The 20,449-nt window shown below is 36.2% G+C and overlaps 4 protein-coding genes and 1 long non-coding RNA gene across 7 annotated transcripts; 4 read left to right on the top strand and 1 right to left on the bottom strand.

The window, feature by feature from the left end:
• Window positions 1–96: 96 nt before the first annotated feature.
• Window positions 97–16,720, bottom strand: LOC139107793 (mitochondrial glutathione transporter SLC25A40). Of its 2 annotated transcripts, XM_070665643.1 has the most exons (8): window positions 15,849–16,719; window positions 2,079–2,683; window positions 1,540–1,706; window positions 1,266–1,400; window positions 986–1,148; window positions 682–884; window positions 502–583; window positions 97–409 (listed from the first exon to the last, which is right to left on the bottom strand). In XM_070665643.1, exons 2-8 carry the CDS (start codon window positions 2,194–2,196, stop codon window positions 162–164), a joined length of 1,116 nt encoding a protein of 371 aa, XP_070521744.1. In that variant the 5' UTR covers window positions 2,197–2,683; window positions 15,849–16,719; the 3' UTR covers window positions 97–161. The 2 variants fall into 2 exon arrangements, with proteins under 2 accessions (XP_070521744.1, XP_070521751.1); XM_070665650.1 differs by lacking the exon at window positions 2,079–2,683 and having other exon boundaries at window positions 15,849–16,720.
• Window positions 2,889–4,442, top strand: LOC139107860 (endocuticle structural glycoprotein SgAbd-8-like). The gene is made up of 2 exons (XM_070665726.1): window positions 2,889–3,465; window positions 3,762–4,442. Exons 1-2 carry the CDS (start codon window positions 3,454–3,456, stop codon window positions 4,134–4,136), a joined length of 387 nt encoding a protein of 128 aa, XP_070521827.1. The 5' UTR covers window positions 2,889–3,453; the 3' UTR covers window positions 4,137–4,442.
• Window positions 6,063–10,277, top strand: LOC139107847 (endocuticle structural glycoprotein SgAbd-2). Of its 2 annotated transcripts, none has more exons than XM_070665714.1 (3): window positions 6,063–6,200; window positions 7,532–7,698; window positions 9,162–10,277. In XM_070665714.1, the coding sequence occupies exons 1-3, from the start codon at window positions 6,141–6,143 to the stop codon at window positions 9,427–9,429; spliced, it is 495 nt and encodes a 164-aa protein (XP_070521815.1). In that variant the 5' UTR covers window positions 6,063–6,140; the 3' UTR covers window positions 9,430–10,277. The 2 variants fall into 2 exon arrangements, with proteins under 2 accessions (XP_070521815.1, XP_070521822.1); XM_070665721.1 differs by having other exon boundaries at window positions 6,116–6,405.
• Window positions 13,059–17,904, top strand: LOC139107821 (endocuticle structural glycoprotein SgAbd-2). Its single transcript, XM_070665679.1, has 4 exons — window positions 13,059–14,758; window positions 15,141–15,286; window positions 15,455–15,602; window positions 17,153–17,904. The coding sequence occupies exons 1-4, from the start codon at window positions 14,660–14,662 to the stop codon at window positions 17,399–17,401; spliced, it is 642 nt and encodes a 213-aa protein (XP_070521780.1). The 5' UTR covers window positions 13,059–14,659; the 3' UTR covers window positions 17,402–17,904.
• A 902-nt stretch (window positions 17,905–18,806) lies between these two features.
• LOC139106784 (uncharacterized) lies at window positions 18,807–20,384 on the top strand. The gene is made up of 4 exons (XR_011546419.1): window positions 18,807–19,387; window positions 19,505–19,752; window positions 19,873–20,122; window positions 20,239–20,384. It is a non-coding gene; the product is annotated as an uncharacterized lncRNA (long non-coding RNA).
• The last annotated feature ends 65 nt before the right edge of the window (window positions 20,385–20,449 follow it).

Below are 20,449 nucleotides of genomic sequence, written 5' to 3'. Positions count from 1 at the left end.
ATAAAATTTAACAAATCACAATAACATAGTCGGCTGAAAATTATAAAATTAAATTGCAAATTAATTTACCTAAATTATTAATTACAAAATCGAAAATAAAGTTTAATGTACAATTTTATTATCGTTTTGTATGTACATTAATCTGTAATATAGTACATATATTACTTTGTACTATTAGGATTGTGTTGCAATAAATGTACATCCTGTTTAATCTCAAACTCCATAAACTTTTTTGCGTTATATGTTTGGAAAAAACGCTTGCCATGTTCGAAAGTAGCAATCATAATTGCACAGGCTGGAGCTACTTTTACTAAACGTGGCGTTAGTCCTGTAAATAAACCTTTAAATCCATTCTGCTGATAAATTCTTTGTATTGTACTCCATGTAGTACTGGTACGAACAGGTTTATCTAAAAATTTTTAAAAGCTTAAAAATAAATATTACTACGTACAAGCATTTGATAGAAATATTTCTACATGCTCATTCGAAATTAATTCTTACCTGAATAAATTTCTTTCTCGCCCATTTCAATTTGCCTGTGTGTTTTTACTACGTCGAAAGGAATGGTAAAAACTGCTGCAATCTGTAATATTAATAATTTAGCTTGTTTATAGATTATATAAAATATTAAGCTTCTTTATTTAACTTCGTTTAAACTTATACTGTTTGTCAAATACGTACAGATCCAGCTATAGCTCCTGCCGTCAAATTAAATGTAAAAGTTTGTTGCGAGCCATAAGAACTGTATAGTCTCTTTATAGATTCATAATTGAACCAATATATAGCGCTAAAAGGAACATCGCGAAGAAGTGTTGAGCTTAATCCCATCCATAAGCCGGAAATACCACTGTACCTTACAAAGGTTTTTAACGTTTGAGTTATTTCTAGAATACATGGAGCATGTTTAAGATCATTAAAATTTTCTGTCAAGTTTTATATTTTTTAAAATTCTTTTGTTTAATATTATATTATTAATTTATCCTACCTGCATAACTTAGTTTCTGCGATTGCATTTTTGTTCTTATCAACTCCAATGGACTCACCAGTGTTGCAGCCCAGATTCGTGCTGTACCACCTGCTAACATAGGAATCCAGAAAGGTTGCTCCATATTAGTTCCTCTTTTTTTAAATTTCTGATTATATGAGTCCTAAAAAATAATATATTTAATTATCTATCTATATCTAATATATTAAACATTTTATTTAAAATATCTGAACAAATTTCTATCATAAAAATTATCAAATGCTGAGAATAATGAAAATACCTTAAGAAATAATCTTAATTGTTCGTATGAAACAAAATATACAACAGTTGCAGGTACAGCCAGAACAAGAGTAGGGCTTAAACCACTCCATAATGACGAAACACCTTCTGTTTTACTTATTTTTACTAAAGCATCCTAATAAAAAATAAGAATTAATAAATATATTAAATCCTAGCATTGTATTTTTATATAATTTTATGTTTCAAGTATTGTAATTTAATATATAGAAATATAAATTCTTTATGTATATTATTATTGTATAGTTATCACATACTATTGTCCCATTAAACTGTCTGTTTCTTCTCATCCATTCTGGCATATTACCATTAGCACAGGAACATAAATGATCCATTAGACCATTACAATATAAAAAACATTTATTTGAAAGCATTGCTTTCTGTTGCGTTTGAAGACGTGTTTTAACCACATCTAGTGGAGTCACTAAAAATATTAGAAAAATATATAACATTAAAAAATTAATAAATACATAAAGTTATAAACATTTAAACATTTTACAAGAAATATTCTCGATAGCACAAGCAATTGAAAGGTTATGAAATATACAATTGTGTAGTTTTTATAAGTTGATCATACAATTTCAAGAAAACATAACCTAATAAAATAGAAAATGTTGCATAATACTGGATTATAAGCTGTATTCTTTTCGTTAATATTCCAATGTATTCGTAGTAAAAATTAAGTGAATAATTCACAAAATTATTTCTAATAAACATGGCATTAAATAAATAGAAACGAGTAAAAATAAATTACGTATATATTCAATTACACATCATTATTTTATTACAAACTTACCAAATACTGATGTGAATAAAGCACCAGTGCACGAGGCAACAATTTGTTGATATGGCGTGATACGAAACTTTGGGTCGTCCAAATCGACGTCTAACGATACGTGGCTTATTTTATTCATGGTAGAATAAACTTTACTTCTCAATCGAAATGCAACTTAATCGTGAAAACCTTATCAAACAAATTTATCACTGCTCGGTCTGCACTGAGAGGCAGATATGGTATTTGCCGGGACGACGGCGGCTAGCGTGTATGGCATTAATGTGGTGTGCGTCGAGCCTGGTCAAGCCTCACATGAAACTCATAGCACATATGTATATTGCGAGGCGCCGCGTTGGCCGACGAGGGCAATGATTCTGAGGATGGAGTAGGGAGTCGACGAAGGAAAAGTAGTGGGGCTGTTATCTTTCTCATCCTCGGTCTTCACGCTGCACGCTCCATGGTACTTCGGTGGTCCTTGGCTGCTGGCACCTTGCAGTATATGTGTACGTACATACATACGTACGAGTTACATGTGACGTTCGACGCACACCACGTTAGTATCGCATACGCTAACCTCCATCGCCGTAGCAAATGCCATATCTGCCGTTTAATGTTGCCTTTAATGTCTGTTAAAAATAAAAATATGGTGAATATTTTTTAAATAATTGTTAATTTAAAATATTATTTATTTAAAAATAATCCAGCGATAAGGAATTCGATTCGATCTAACATGGCTCTTTTTCTTTTTCAGATACAGGATATATTATTTAATAATTGATGTTTTTATATAAAAAATAAAATTTAATTAGCATAAATGAATATAGTAAATTCATAACTTACTAATTGACAAAGTTGTTTGATATTTTAATTGCGGCAGTTGCTGTTAGCTTGATTAAAATTTATGACACAATTATATGTTTAAGATAAATCGCAGATAAAAAATTAATATTTAAAAATCATATTAAACGAGATTTTGCGCGGAATTAATTCCAGCGCAACGCTCGAAAAATTTCGTTATCGCGATTCGTTTGCATTTAACTCGCATATTATGCACTGCGCCACGTGAACATTGAGTTCTTAAAGACGACCAGTAAGTAATACAATGTCAACTGGTTTCTCAGGTGTTATGTAACCGATCGATTTAGGCATCGCGTGGAAAGGTCAAGTCGACTTATTTTTGGCAGAAGATTTTTATTCGAGCTTCTCTCTCATCTTTTCTCTTTCTCGTCATCCTTTCATAAACCCTGGTTTTTTTCTCGTTTTTGAGTATCATCAGGGAAAGTGGGGCTTACGATTTCTGCGGATATAAAAGCGCATTCGAATCCCATGGTTATCACATTCGAAATCTCATCACGGTCTTCCATTGGATCGACAGAATTGAGCTGCACGCAATAAAATGAAATTTCTCGTGAGTCTTGCATTTGTCTTTTAATTTACTTTTAACTCTATTATTTATCACTTAAACGTGGACCATAAGAAATTAATATAAAATTTAATATACAATGTTATAAAATATTTTTAATTTAATTTGAGCGATACTCCTAAGTATAACTCGTAGATATTCTATGTGTGTAATAATAAAAATATAATTTTCTTTTATTTGTATTATTATTTTTTAAAGATATATTAATAACTAGTTCGTAATCACGTCAGTTTCGAGAAGGCTTACTAGTCTTATTGAATCTATTTGAATTTCTGTTTCAGATTATATCCCTCGCTTTGATTGCTGTCGCTCTGGGCCAGTACCAGCAGCAACCGGTAGCTATCTTAAGACAAGCGCAGGACATTTCACCGGAAGGATCCTATAATTACGCCTATGAGACAGAAAACGGAATCGCTGCCTCCGAGCAGGGCTCGCCGCAGCCTGTTGGACCAAAGGGCAATCCTGCAGTAATATCTCAGGGTCAATTTCAGTACACTGCCCCTGACGGCTCTCCCATTGCCGTTCAGTACACGGCCGATGAGAACGGCTTCCATCCACAAGGTTCTCACCTGCCAGTCGCTCCACCTGTACCCGAATTGATTCAAAGAGCCGTTGCATACGTTCTAGCCCACCCACAACCCGAGAACCAGCACTAAATGATCAACGCATTGCAAAACTTTTGGACAAAGCCTACTTGTCAAGCCACGACAAATTTGTAGACATAAAATTTTGTTTTAATATATAAACCCAAATATTTCTTAAAAAAATATTTTAGCCTACTTCTTTACAATCCAAATTCCATTACAATTTAAAGTTCAACAAATTTTTAATATAATTTTAATTAGCATAATGGAACTGTAAATATACAATAAAAAAAAAAAAAATATGTGCACTTTAATTATGTTAATAATTTTATACTAATAATTATATTAATAAGATTAATAAAACTAATGTAACAGAAATTAATTGGTATGACACAATTTTACTGTTCTTGAAATTATTTTTGCCTCAATCAATTGACGACCGTTTCTAAATTCTTATAAAATTTTTGCAAATTAAGAACTTAACGTGCAGAATTTTACTTAGATAGATTTTGGATAAAAGATAAAGTGGACTATAATAAATGAAGAAGAACGAGTAGTGGCGCAATGGGTTTAAGATTTTGTGCTCGATAGGGACAAGATGCTACACGCTAGGAGTAACGCAAAGATGTCTCGGTCTCGTAAGAAACACATCTCTATCAGGAATCGGAGATGCAAATCCGTGGGTGGGTTATGCCTCCTCTTAAGTAAGCTCGCGGCGGCATAACTGGCAGGTTATTCTGTTCTTCAGGCTCTCATTCTGGCGCTCCGCAACCGCAGAATAAAGCCAACATTTCTTGCGAGAACAACAGTTTTTAATGTCAAGGTGTCTTTTGTTAAGGTACTCTCCGGTAACGCCTTTCTGTGCTCTCAGGCGAGAGTTGGGCAAGGAAGAGGCGCGTCGTATACGAGCGCGAATACGAGCACGTTGTCGAAATGTCTTGGCTAAGCTCACTCAATGTTCTATTCAACGAATTAAATATCAAACGCGTGTAGCTAGACTGTTCCTACCACTTCTTACGAGCGTCACACCGCCAATATTCTCATTAAAACTTTTGTAGAAACAGGAAAAAAAAAAGAAAAAAAGAAATATAAGTACGTAACAGTGAAAGTAAAAAATATTTCGTTAATAAATATATTTATATTTAGATACGCACGCGTAAAGGATGCATAAATTCTTTTAATATTGCAACTACCTGTGAGAAGTAAATGAGAAGGAAATTCCTAATACTTATCTCATTTTTCATTGAGATACAAGCTATTTTATTGAAAAGCGGGATATCGATGTCATAATTTATCGAGTTATTGTAAGGGCAATTCTCTTTGCGACACATTGAACAATGCAATTGCAACGATTCTTATTCGCCATAATGTTAAGTACAGAGACAAAAGAAAAGGTGGGCTCGATCGGCGTAAGTAAAAATAGAATTTATCTTACAATTAGATGCGTTTAAGCTCGTGGATGAAAAAAGATCACTATTGTTCGGTCGGAATTATCCTAGAATGCGAGTCCGCATTTTATAACGAAAGCAAAATTTTAACTTTTAATTCTGAATATAATAAATATTGCACACAAATTAAATCGTCAAATAATTTATTACAGCCTTTCATGAGCAAAGAAAATAGGCAACGCGCTTGAAACCCTACCTTTAAAATATTTTAAGTAACTTATTGCTTCCCAACGTTTTTTCTACACGCGATATCATATTATACTTGTCACGATATACCCCGCAATTAAATTTTACGTTTAACGCTCGCGCGGTGCTTTTCAGTTTCTGGCTGGTTTATTGTCCGTGTCTGTTCCTCCACGTATTGACGCGCGCACGTGTGTGTACACAATTTAATGCACTTACGCATACGCACACACGATCTACAGATGATCGCAATACGTGGGCGATGCCGCACACATTGACGAACGGAAGACATTAAGTGCGAGCGAACGCGAGAGAAACCTACCATTGGTTACCACTTACCTATCATTTAACCAGAAAGCCCCGACCACCATCCACCACCCTTTACCTAGTTAATAGATTACCTGAGTAATGTTTAAGATTTATTCTCCCCTTCGATATCCAGAAAATGGTCGATGGCGGGGTACAAAAGGAGACGCGAGAAGAGGGTCTCGGTGACTATAAAATCGTGAGTAAGCTCATCTTCGCTTGCAGCTAGCCCAAAAGTTTCCTACACTACTTTCCGGAAAGTCTAACAATAAGTGTGCCGCGTATATAGTGTAATTATTCGTAGCTATTATTCGTAGTTACACAAGTGCACTCTCCATCGTTAACGAAGAATTCGCCATTTGATATAAAATTCAACTGAAATCATCATGAACATTTTTGCAAGTGTGAGGAAAAAGAGAATTTTAATTTATTACACGCGTTTGTGATTAATCTGCCATTATTTAAATATTTATTTGCAGATAATTAAGAAAAACGTATAAAAACGAATTAATAAGTTCTATTATTCGCATCTCATTTTTTTTTATCGATACTAAAAACTAAAAAGTATAGAATATCTTGTGGATTTTTTTGAGAAAGGATTAATTGTAATAATACTATTAATGCTTACTAATTATTAATAGCAACAAGCGTGACAAAATTATGTCAATTAGATGTAGAGAAGATTTACAAACGTTATTAAATAGATAATTAGATTAAGACAGATTTTTTTATATAAACTACGATTCGAACGTGCTTTTCATAAATTTCTCGTGTGAATTTCTAAAAATTAATATTTTATTTACACCGAACAAGTTTCTACGAAGATATCAGTTGCGGCGAAGACGATTTTATCAAAGTCGATTTCGTCATTTCCGTTTTGCGCTCGTGCACGTGATGACTAATATTCTCGGAAACATGACAGCGATTATAATTGTTCGTTACAATTGCAACGCGATGCTGTGCCAAAATCCGAAATGCAAATTTACGTAAAATGTTATCTCGGCTTATCATAATTGTATTGTCCGACCGACCGATGCCGAAACCAGCCAAAAAAAAGAGGACCGCTTACGCTCGCGTCGATTACGTTGCGCAAATAAATTCTTTAAACACGTTGCGCCTATTATAACCGTTATTTATTATTATTAGTCCGCGTAAACAAATATTACGCGCTTTGTCGCGAGTCACTTCAGTCCCCTCGGATTTCAGCATACAATAGAGGAAGCTCCGATGAGCGTGAGACATGGGATGCATGGAACAACGTATAATTATTCATACCGGTTCTTGCGGCTGATCGAAAATCAGCGTGCCAAATTGCCTACCTGTCTCGACCTACTATCTAGCGGGCTATCTATTTAATAAACTCTTTCGCGTATCAATAATACCCAAGATCACGTAACTCGGTGCAATTTTTACCTAATTAATTTAATAAAATTACTCTCGATCTCCTAAATCTCGTTAAATTAGTTCGGCGTGCTAAGAAAATATTTCCTTCACGGATATTTGACTAATATTCCATCGATTGTTTTTCAGATATTGCTGCTTGGCTTAATGACGACGGTATATGCACAGTTTGGTAGGCAAACTACTCCGTATCCGCAACCGGCGCAATATTATAATCCAAATTACTACGGGCGACCTTTTTATGCTATTCTGCGACAGACGCAAGATGCCTCGCCAGACGGATCGTATTCTTACAGGTGAGATCGTCCTGGCGCCAAGACGTACGTACATTTCGTTGAGAAAACGATCTCGACACGCTCGAGGAGCCGCGAATGCCCTCGAATGTATGAATTAAAACACGCCCGGTGTAATCGTTCATTTTTCCTGCTTCTTCTATCATGATACGACTTCATCATGTGCGATTAATACATAGAAAGGAAGTGCAGTTAATGCACCGGAAACGTACAAAAGTGGTGATTAAAACTCGTATGTTATTTCTATATGTATATGAATTTAGGACAGTATAATATTTATATTATCCACGTTGTCTTAAAATTTTCTGTTACATTAATTAACGATAAATAATAAGAAGTAAACTCGCATGTCGATGAAATAGTCGCGTGTACCTATATTGCAAATTTGTGTTCTCTAAAGAAAAAAAATTCCTAATATTAAAATATGTGCCGATATAATACATATAAATCTTATCTCTCCTTTCTATTTTTTTTTTTCTTCTAATTTTTTCACCTCTCTTTTATTTTCTAGCAGAAGTCTCATAATACTATGCGTAGTTAAAATTGTAAATTGAAGATTATCAAATTACCTGTTACGTGATACGATTATTTCATCCTAACGTGATATTTATATCGTGCTGAATTTACACCTCGCGTCTCGCATGCAACATGTCGAGTTTGAAATTGAAAGTCTATCATTACTATTGCGACAGCCGTTCTGTATTATTGACACTCGTTTCTGGATCTCATATTTTATTCGACTCCGATGATTCTCAGATGCTTTCCCGACACATCATACCTTTGTAATAACCAATTATCTTTTTAACTCCGGGACTTTATGTGACACGATCATTAAAGAATAGCCGTTGAGGCGTGCCAAGATTGCAGACTATTTGTTCAGATCAGATCGCTAAATAATTCTAAGACGTTATCTGATACCGGTCGCCATAATTGAAGTCGCAAAAAGTGTAAATTTATCTTGGCCAAAGGAAGCATACGTAATTGGCTTTGATGTTAATCATATACGCGCCACTCGGCTGCACAGCTCGCAATAATTGCGCAATTGAACAATTACAATCGACCTACCTACCTACCACTGCCTGCCTACCTGCCTACGCACTCACCTTCCTCGCCCATCCTCGCCGCTTTTGAGTTTGCTTTTAACTTAAGCCCCTCCTTTGACACCTGTTCATATGATATCAAGACTCGACCAAGCTCCACCTAACACCTCGAAGACAATAGTATTTTTATCTAACTGGTTTTTCCAACGACACTTTGATGGAATGAGCCACATACACAGACTTACATTAATCATATAACCGAGAAGTATCTCAATCAATTTTTAAGTTTCGACTACAGCTTTAAAATCGAAAGTCTTACGAATCTCTTGCAAGGCATACATTATAATTGCAAATTATAATTTGTTTGGCATGAAAAAAAAAATTTAATTGAACCGCAATTGATCGTTTAATCTGTTTCTATTGTAGCTACGACACGGAAAATGGTATCTCCGTAGCGGAAACCGGACAGCCGAAGAATATTGGACCGAATCAGATTGAATCGGTTAGAGGTCAATACAGTTATACGGCTCCAGACGGTACTCCGATTGTGGTCACCTACTCGGCAGATGAGAACGGTTTTGTGGCAAGCGGCGCGCACCTGCCGACACCGCCACCGATACCGATAGCGATACAACGCGCTTTGGCGTACAACGCGGCTCATCCTGAAGAGGAAGAGCCCTACAGAAGATATTAGATATGTCTACGATAGAATTGCTCCCAGCGCATCGATATATTGAAATGGAACAGCTTTTTATTAATCCTACGTATAATTAAATGAATTTTAATCCGTACTTGTCCGTGAAAATTTCGGTTGTCGCCTGAACATGTCTGAAACCCTAAACGGTACATAACTTTTATAAAATATTATATTATAAAAATAAAAAATAAAAATATATATAAATAAAATTAAAAAAATTAAAATAATTAAATTAATTTTGTTAGTTTGGCAATTTTAAATTGTACAATAATACACGAAATATATTTAAGACTTAAAGTATTGTAAAAATTTTGTTATACCGTTCAGGGCTTAGACGACTAATTAATAATATTCCATGTTTGCACATGGGAAATTCCGCCGAATATGAAGTGCATTGCTTCGCTTGATTTTGATTCTAACAAAGAGATTACATTCAACAAACGTGATCGAGATCCTACGTTTCTGTAATTAATAAATCCGCGAGTACCTTACTCTTATTCCACATTTCCGCTTGGCAAAAAAATGATGGAAAATACGAGAGGAAACAGTAATCGCGGTATAGGTGCTCGATGCAATATATCATGTCAATTATGTTGCAATGTATCACGCTATGGCTATTAAATTGTTTAACTGTGCATGTTTTTATATATATTCTCAAGATTATACCTATCATTATAATATGTCACCAAAGCATTTCTTAAAAATTTTACTTTGTCTTGTCTTTTAACAAAAAAATCTAACACCAACTGAACACAATTAACTACCGTAAAAAAAAAAAAATTGTAATACGCAAGCTAAAATATCCTTTTATTCAGCAATAATTATTTTTATTTTTAATAATCAAACTACTCGTTGTTTATTAATTGTTTCACGTTGTAAAATAAATGTTAAGCTCACGGTATTATATTTTAGTAACCGTGGTAAGTATACGATATTTGTACGTAATAAGCAGAAACGTTGTGATGTTAAGATAAATTATAGGTAACCACGTAATTGATAGATTACTCAATAATTTTTTTAGGATTACAAGTTAAGAAGTTGAACTCGGTAAGTCGCTCAATAGCTTACATTGATTTGTTTACTTAAGAATTTTTTTTATGATTTTTTATGAACTGCGGCTTACGTGCTATATTCAATAATTCAAATGATGTAAGAAGAAAAGAGAGAGATAATTCTTTTCAGACCCGGTTTCGAATTTAATAAAAATGCATTTTTCTCGTGACACAATTATTTGGTTAAAAATTAAACTAATGCATATATTCTACTTAGAAAAATGTACTAGAATTAAAATATTATAATTTTAAACATCTTAAATTACAAATACTATAATTTGGAAAGATGGAGCTTGCGTAATTAACTGATTATATGCTGACAAATATAAGGATATCTTCTTAAAGATTTACTTTCAAAAATTCTCTATAAGATTATACGTGTAACTTGGAAAAAAAAAAAAAAAACAAGCTGGTTCTAACAGCTGTTAACTAAAATTCTTATAATTCAGTGGTGCTTATGCCAATAAATGGTTTTTAGCGCGATTTACGGTAATTATATCATCAGAGAGTGGGTTTTAATCGCCGCGGGCCTGAGCACGAAATTTTAGTTGGACCGATCGTCCGTGGAAATGCCATCCGGATTAATGCTAATGGTAATCGTAATATCATGCTAAAGGTGAGTCAGTGAAAGCAAATCATCGGTCTCCTGTCCGTTGCACAACACACGAACGAGGGACTGCGTGAACGAGTAAGTAGACGCATCTCGAGATTCCTTCATTTATCCATAAAATGTACGTACACGGTGGGATATCAAATTCATTGATTTTCTAAAACTTTCTATGACCACGATGGAATTTGAAATATATGAAGCAGAGATTTTCAACCCTTGTTAAATTTTATCGCTCACGCTATAACGTCTGATATTTAATTCATTCGGTTGTACGACGCTGTGAATTTAAAATTTTGGCTACAATTTGCATTCACGACATAAGTGACTTATTGAATCGCAAATTGCACCTGTACTCGGTACTGTACGTTGAAAGGCGCTATTACTCGAAAGGTCAGTCGATCGATTTCGTTTCTGTAATTAATTGACGTTAATTGAAATACGGGTTGAGAGCGGAACGAATATCGCGGCGTTATCCCTCCCGCAAACGCCAGACATAAACGATCCACACATTTGGAAATCCCCGTTGTGATTTACAAAGTTGATACGATGCTACGTGATATCTCGAGTGTAAATTCTGATTTCCACGGCACACAAATGATGCGAATTAAAAGGTCAATTTAAATTATTTAATACGCGAACTCATACGGCGCGAAGATGAAGGATCGAGCTGAGAATTCTAATCAACAGCCGAGTATGTAACAGTTAGTTATTACTTGCTCACAATTATTAATCGACAAGTATCGTACTTGAAACAATCGCATTCTTTAATACATTTTTATACAAACGGTATGTATTGTAAATTGTAAGATACTATGGAAAGAAACAAATCTTTCTGTCGCAAGAACACGCGATACACGAAATCGATATTTTGCATACAATCATAAACAGTTTTGCACCAGCGATCCGTCAATGAATCAAACATTTCTAAACCGGATGTTTCTCTACCGCAAAAATTGCGATCACACCACAGTATCGCCAGTCTGCAATCATTGTATTTGTACGTTAAAAAGAAAAAAAGAAAAAAAAAAAGAGGAGCTTGGCAATATGACACTATTGTATTGTACCTAACAATTAGTATACTTATAAGTATTTATACCCTACACCTATTTTTGTTTCGAGCATATCTAATCATGGGATACTTACTCGTGGCGAATAAACCTGCGCATTGATAACTAAACAGAATTCTCCTGGCATAAATTCCTTTCTTCGCTCGTCATGTATAACAAAAAGAAAGGAAAGGTAAGACACAGAGAAGAAAGAAAATGCTTCGAATGTCAGCGACGAAGCTTCGCAACTCGTTCGCAGATTGATCCGGGTAAAGTCGCGATAGAAACGATCCCTAATAAGCACCTCGTCATATGCCTACGATCGTAACTACATCTTCGCAGTCATGTCGTGACATCATCGACATGATATATAACACTTTCTTATAAATCAATACAAGGTACACGTAACTTCACCCTTTGCGCTAATAATCTAAAGAACTTGGAAGATCGTCGTGACGGTACGTTATGTAAAAGGAAGAGAAAAAAAAATTGTGTTAAATGCGATAATTAAATATGACATCAAAAGAAAAAAAAAAAAAGAAAAAAAAACGATGAATTATATTATAAGATTTTGTGTCTTATAAAAAATGATAAAAATTGTAAATAGAGATTATTTGTATTTGATGCAATTCTAATATGCTATAATAAAATTCTGACAGTAAAAGTGAAAATACTCAGCAAGATTTTAAAGAATTAAGAAACGTAAGAATACCAAAACAATGTGTTATAATTTTGGAATTTGTAGCATTTAATAGTAGCGACTGAATTAACAAAATCCCAAAGGTGAAAGTTTATTAAAAGGAAGTACTCGTCAATCAACTGACCTTTAAATAAAATTAACTTGTCCGTCCCAGTGGACAGCCTTTTTCTCTGTCTCATAAATTCGATTCGCTCGAAAAAAAAACGGATTGAGAGAAGTGTAACGCGACGCGCGTATGAAAAATGAATCGCAGCCGAAAGCGAGCGCATTGCAACAGCGAATTTCGAACATCTCGAGGAGAGGAGGAGCTCTTTCTCTCTTCTCGTTAATCACAAATCTCATACAGGACGGCTCCAGATCCCAAGGCCTGTCCGCCTCGGGGTGTACGAGATCCACTTGAACTCGAGCCTGACCTTTCTGGTTTTATTAACTACGTCAGCTTGGGTGCCTCATCATCATACAACGAAGCACGAAGACGGTCGTGCGCGTGTTTGAGAAAGCGCATACCTTTGGGATCCTCCCAGGTGAGTATCCTACTATTCGAGAATTGTGCAAACCAATCCGCGCCTGTGATTCTCCGTCGGTTGCTCAAAATGGTTAGGTTCGGCAGGAAAAATCTGCTCTGCGGCTGTTGTAAAAATAGGGAATCTGACTGGTGCTCCTAGATTCAATCAAAATAAAAAAAAAAAAATACCGATCGGATTCACTATTTTTACAACAGTTGCGAAACAGCTTTTCTGCTGAACCTAGCCGTTGCTTTGGTGCTCTGCCGCCCACGGTTTAATTAAATTAATTACCGATACGCGATAATTATTATTTCTCTCTACGTACTACAGTACACATAAAATTATTGGTCCAAACAGAAAGTCCTATCGTATCCTTGCCCTTTTTTTATCATTAAAAGACTTGCATTATATAAATATGTAAAGAAAAAAAAATGAGTTATCAAGATTGCGAGAGAGAATCAATATGACAATGTAATTACACGTCCGAAATTTAGTTTTAATAAATGAAAACTACATAAATGTAAGAAACGTAATATTATTATTGTCGATTAAATCGCGTTAAGCGATAACTCAAATTGACGCTCGTCACATCTCTTGTCAGTTAATGTCATATGCAGTCGCGTGGGATTCAAGCGTGCATATCAAGATACTTATTTATATTCTGCACTTATTTATGAACGGCGTACTATATTAATTTATCAGGAGACATCCATACAAACGGGAGGAATATTTCAATAAAGTAACATTTACGAGACTTTCTAAAGTAAAGAAAAAAGTCGCTGGAAAAAACTGATTGGAAAAATCCCGCTATATAAACATTTTATTAACGTAATGGGTTATTTAAATAGTCGCGATTAAACGAGAAGTCATCTTTATGAAGAAGATGCGAAGTACGAAGCAATATTTATCACCTAATATCATCACGTAACATACAATGACACCCACATAATCGTTTCTTGCAACAACGATACGTTAAGGAATGACTCTATTAAGGTGAAACAGTAGCTAGCGTGGGTATCGATAAATACATGCGTACGCGGGTATATGCCAAGAATTAATTGGTTCGCGCAATTGAATTTACACAGGTAATGGCAAACAACCGCGTTTTAATCGCTATCGCCTGTGAGGCAGCCGCTGGCTGCTGGGATACATGCATGTTTAGGGTTGGAAGGTGGGGCAAGCGTGTGAAGGCGATGAAAGATCCCCAATAGAGAATGCTCTTCTCCCGAGCGTATGCAAGCGAGCGGGCAAACGATTTAACGTTGAAATCAAGAGAATGGGAAGGGAAGATCTACTCGAACGTTTTCATATAAATGACGGTGGAGTTCGCGGCACGGGACCACTGGTTCGATCTTGTTCAAATTGAAATAAAGTCTTACGAACCGCCGGCAATCGTCATCATGCAGTATATAGTGAGTGATTTATCTCATCGAGACCGTCGAAAATTTTTTTAGATACCTGATCGTTCATTTTTAGATATTTATTTTTTGTGATCCTACACTTCTATTAATTTCCTTACTTTACGTACAGTATTTATCAGTGAATGCGAAATATTGGTGAATATTCTATCGGTGAATGAAAGGGAACTTTTCTGTTAAATTGCGATTGCATACAAATCGTATTTTGATAGCATTGAGTAATTGAATAAAATTTTTGTCAACTATTGGAAAACGTAACACTTTGAAATGTTAAGTGACAAAAAAAAAAAGAAAAAAAAAAAGAAAGCACGAGTTTTTTTAATTATATAAAGTTCAACAATTTATAAAACAATAATGTCATCGTGCGTGATTGCAGATCTTGCTTTTTTTACTCTTTAACTGCGCCTTTGGACAGTTTGGATCATACCGCGGCTTTCCCAACCAAAATGCATACAGACCAACGCCGAGACCGTATCAGCCGCAACCGCAGCCGCAGCCACAGCCGCAATACACGCAATACACGTATGAAATATATATATACTATATGTAACAAGTTACTGGGATTTTTTAAAATCTTTTCCTAAAAAATGCTACTCGAAAATTGATTGTTCTACATATGTATACTGTTATTACATTCGAGAACGTATATATAAAGCTTGTTGCTAAGTTTGTTGCAATTTTTTCGCGTAGGTCTGGTGCAAAACCGTTTATAGGTATTCGAAGCCAGCACAAAGACACATCACCAGATGGATCTTACACTTTTGGCTATGAAACTGAAAACGGAATTTCAGTATCGGAAAGGGGATACCCTCAAGCTGGACCTCAGGGTCAAACGGAGGTAAAACAGTCATTATAATTTTTAATATTTATATATCTAACGATTTTTATACTGTATTTTTATCGAAAAGTGTTGTGCACTTTATTTTTATCCCTAGAAAAAACGATGCGTGTGCACAGTTTTATTAAAAAAAATCTATTCGCGCGCGTCATTATATTTAGGGGACGTTAATTAATTATAATAACCTTTTTATGATAATTACAATTGATTGATATACGGCCAAAGGCCTGTTGTCAGTGTACTTACATTCGTTGTAGCTTTCGGTTAGGTTGAGGCAGGTTATTTTCCGTCTGTCCGTCCTTCCTTCCTTCCTTCCTTCTCTTCTTCTCTCCTTCCCTCCTTCCTTCTTTCCGTGGCAGTATTCTGGATTATCCTGACGTCTTGTAGCACTCCCAGTCACTGGTCACTATATTACACTGCTCTGTCTTTTTTCACTCGAGAGACGAACAACCGAAAAAATGACGATGGATTATCGCGGCGATTTTTTATAATTAAAATCAAGAAGCGCGACGATCAGCTGTTGCACGAACTTGCACTCTCGATATTCGTGGCGATACTTATTTCCGACGTGTCCTCATTCCGATCGTCCTCAGCTTCGAAACAAGAAGCTGGCCACGATGTAAATTCACGGTCAATTCTACAACGGTAGAATAAACGACACCGCGAACTTGGTCCTTAGCGGCGGATGAAACGGGTACCCGCGCACTTTGTCTTCCTGAAGTTCTCCCAAAAGTCACTTGCACGAAAAGGGTCGTGAATCGCGGCCGCGACGAAAACGCGCGAAATGTGTATTTCACGCTGTGGCAATGGCGATCGCCGGAATCCGCTGAAGTAGATGGCGAGTGAAGCGGGTTGGTAATGCCGAACACGCAAGCGCAATTCACGTCGGACGCTCTGTTCGCTTGCGCCCACTACGTAATTTTGTCCTTCCGAATCACTTTTTCGAAGCACAAAATAAAGCGCAAAACGATAAGTGGAATAACAGAAAAGTACAGAAAATAATAGCTCGTTCTCGAGTCGACAACGTCGACACTTATTTATATGCGAGACTATGCTATCCGCGGTCGAAAATACGCGAAATTGTGGAGCGATTAGCGACACGTCTTTACACCCGAAGCGCCACAACTAGACTGACCGCTGGACACTTCGACCCTTAGTTGAAAAAAGACAACTCTGTAAAAAAAGAGAGACAGCAATAGGTCCGATCGTAAATGAACGCCGTCTTTCTCGCGCCGAATTAATCTAATTATATATGTTTTTTATGCATTCAGCGAGCTCGAGGTGTCTTCACCGAGGCGTAACACCAATTTTTTTTTTTAGAAAGGATTTTATTCTGTAAAAAAATATTTTACTTTGATGCAAGCTAATCTAATTTAACTTCTTAAAAATTCGAGAAAACTATTTCCTCAAGAATTATAAAATATGCATAACTTTAGTTAAAATATTATTATAGTAAATTTTATTATTACAATTGTTCAAAGTGCTTGAACAATTAAATTAATTTTTTAAGCTTTATTGTTTGTATATCCTATTTGTATCGATTTATATAGATAGTCCAGGGCAGCTTTTCTTATCAAGCGCCTGACGGAACTCCTATCACTATCCAATATACAGCTGATGAAAACGGTTTTCATGCTGAGGGTGCTCATATTCCTACACCACCTCCCATTCCGGAAGCCATCAAAAGAGCACTCGCTGCTAATCCACCTGGGCCTGATGACGAGAAGTACGACCGGCAACCCTACCAGCAACAATTTGGCAGACCAACATACAATGCCAATCCGTACCGGAGATTCTAATTATACTGTATAATCCATACTTTGTCATGATACACTCGCAATCATACAGTCCAGCGAATCTACTAAAGAGAACTTTAACGAGACTTTAAACAATTTTGTCTTTTCTTTTCCTCCAGAGTAAAGTGATATGTATATGTTGTATATACGTACAATAGGACACAATATGATGAATAACCAAAAAACATCATCACGTAATAAATAAATAAAAAATATATATATTTATATTAATATTTATATGTGTTTGTGTCTGTGTAGTTATTTTATTTATTCTTGCATTAATTTGTAATTTTTCATACACACTGCATTCTTATTAATGTTGAAAAATGTTATTATACTATACTTGAAATAAATGCTTCATTATTTTACCATCAAATGTAACTTTATAATGGATTTCTGCAGAACAACTCTAATTTGTGAAATTTAAAAGCAAGTCACTCCTTCACTCGCATATTCAAGTGTTATTTAAAGATGCCCTGTGGGAGAGTCATATATTGTAAATGTTTCACATTCCACAAAGAGTTTTATGGCAAGTTGCATGCATCCATTCCTTCTTCACACTGTGTTCCCACGAAAAGTGGCAGATGATAAATGTAGAATAATAAATGTATTTTCTAGAGAAGAGAACTTTAATGTCAATCTCCACCCACGTTAGCTAATAACATATTGCACAAGTTTACAGAATAGGACAGGATCAAGGGAACATTTTTGCATTTATTGAAATAAGATCCAATTTAAAGAGCAACTTCTTTCAAGTTGCTTTTCGCTTGCCTAACTTGACACAGTGATATAATTCAATATCGCGAAAATGCCAATTTTATAGTCACGTAGCACCGTCGTATAACATTGCAGCACGTTGTACAAGGAACGAGCTGACAATTTTTAATAAAGACTTGGGCCACTCGTTTATAATTTGCCATTTAATTAATATGTCCAGGCGAACTTCGCGTTTTTTCTACGTCTCACCCGCAATCACCAGATAATATTCAGACAATGTGTTCACGTTCTCTGCGACAATCTGGGGAGATAATGGGTGACCCTGGCGCGCCGACCAATCAGAGTGCTCCATCGATCGAATGATCCTTGACGATTTGCGCAACTCGTTGCGCAGATGCGAATATACGCCACATGGAGAGCATCGGTTTTCGAGACGTCGAGGATGTCGTCGAGGATATCGTCGAGGCATCTGCGTGTGTTCTTTCATACATATTTGTTTCATAAAATAATGACTCGTTAACAATTACGCCACTCAAAGCCGACATTAATTGGTCCTCTCGTTTGGGGTAAAAATGACCCTAGCGCACCGACCAATCACAGCGCTCCATCGATCGCCTGATCTTACGTGAGCCATTGCGTAGTTAAAAGAACATGGCAACCACGTGCAGAGCATCGATTACGAGACGGATATCGTTTATGCATCTGTGTGTGTTCTCTCGCGGTTCATCGTTGTGTGTCGCGTCGCCCTGGGAGCGCTGTGAACCGTAGTGTCTTTCACAAAACGCCGCTGTTTTTTATCTATCGACATTTAATCGGACAGAGGTGAATCGTCACAATGTGACTTTCGGACTTGGCTGTGCGTCGTAGCCAGATTCTTGTGCAGAGATTGACGATTTAACGGGAGTGCCGTAGACTATCCCACGAGTGTACAGTGCCCGGGGAACACTTTATATCGCGACTCGTCTCATTCGCCGCTTAGAGGACGTTTTCGGTGTCGTTCGTTCCGCCGACGAGAGTCAACCGGAGGCTCAAAAGATAGACTATCCCACGAGTGTACAGTGCGTGGGGAACACTTTATATCGCGACTCGTCTCATTCGCCGCTTAGAGGACGTTTTCGGTGTCGTTTGTTCCGCCGACGAGAGTCAACCGGAGGCTCAAAAGATAGACAATCCCGCGAGTATCCAGTGCGCGAAAGGACGACTCAACACATCCCATCTGAGAGGAGGAGGAGGCTCAGGAAGGGTATCGTGCCCCGGCGGAGCAACCCGAAGGTAATTATTAATTTTTCTTTAGAAATAAATGGTTTCAATTTTTGATAACATTTTTTTATTATCTTATTTAATGAAATTAAATATCTGCAACATAATTTTGTAATTTTTCTGTTTCAGACGAAGAGAAACTCCGCTGCTTCGCATCGTTAAGTGCCGCTCGCCGATATTAATAAATATACGAACCGCAGCCGGTTCGTCGGGCGTTCCGGGAGTGCCGAAAAGTATGCGGACGTTTTTTTTACGTATATTTTTTTTACGGAAGTGCGTTCGCGAGTTACAAGTGCGCGGAAGGATGGCTCGTCACGTCCCAACTGAGAGGATGAGCAGGCCCAGGAGGCATCCTGCATCGGCGGAGCAACTTTTAAGTAAGCATAAATTTTTTTTAATTAAATCTTTATTAAAAAGAATTTTTTTACTTTTTTTTTTAATTATACTTATTATTTTTCTAACACGTCTACATTAATTTTTTCCTTTGTATGTTACAGTCACCGGCAGAATTCTACGACTCCGCTGTATGCAGATTGGGTAAGTCAGTAACCTGTCTTCTTTTTCAGGATTTTCTGTTTCAGGAATGCCGAATAATATCGCGCGATAGTGTTACTTAATTTTCGCGAGAGTAAATGATACGGTCGCGTTCGCGAGTTTCTAGTGCGCGGAAGGAAGGCTCGTCACGTCCCATCTGAGAGGAGGAGCAGGCCTCGGATAGGCATCCTGCATCAGCGGAGCAACTCTTAGGTGAGCATAAATTTCTTTTATAAAATCTTTATTAAATAAAGACTTTAACCCTTTTTTTTTAATAATTTTTTTAACGAATATACTTGTCTACATATATATTTCTTTTTATGTTACAGTCACCGGCAGAATGCTACACCTCCGCTGCCATGCAGATTGGTGAGTCCACTAATTTTTTTTTCATAGTTTGTCTTTTAAAATAATAAAGGTCTGTTAAAAAACACCGCGCGCGTAGCGTTTCTTCTAGTGTAATAAACATAGGTAGGAACGTGAGATTATACTTTTCAAGAAAGTATCATTTTACATGTATATCAACGAGGTATTACAAAC

The sequence above is a fragment of the Cardiocondyla obscurior genome, linkage group LG01 (genome assembly GCF_019399895.1).
Source record: "Cardiocondyla obscurior isolate alpha-2009 linkage group LG01, Cobs3.1, whole genome shotgun sequence".
NCBI lineage: Eukaryota > Metazoa > Arthropoda > Insecta > Hymenoptera > Formicidae > Cardiocondyla > Cardiocondyla obscurior.
The sequence above is the reverse complement of the archived record's forward strand: the minus strand, read 5'-3'. Positions and strand labels throughout refer to the sequence as shown.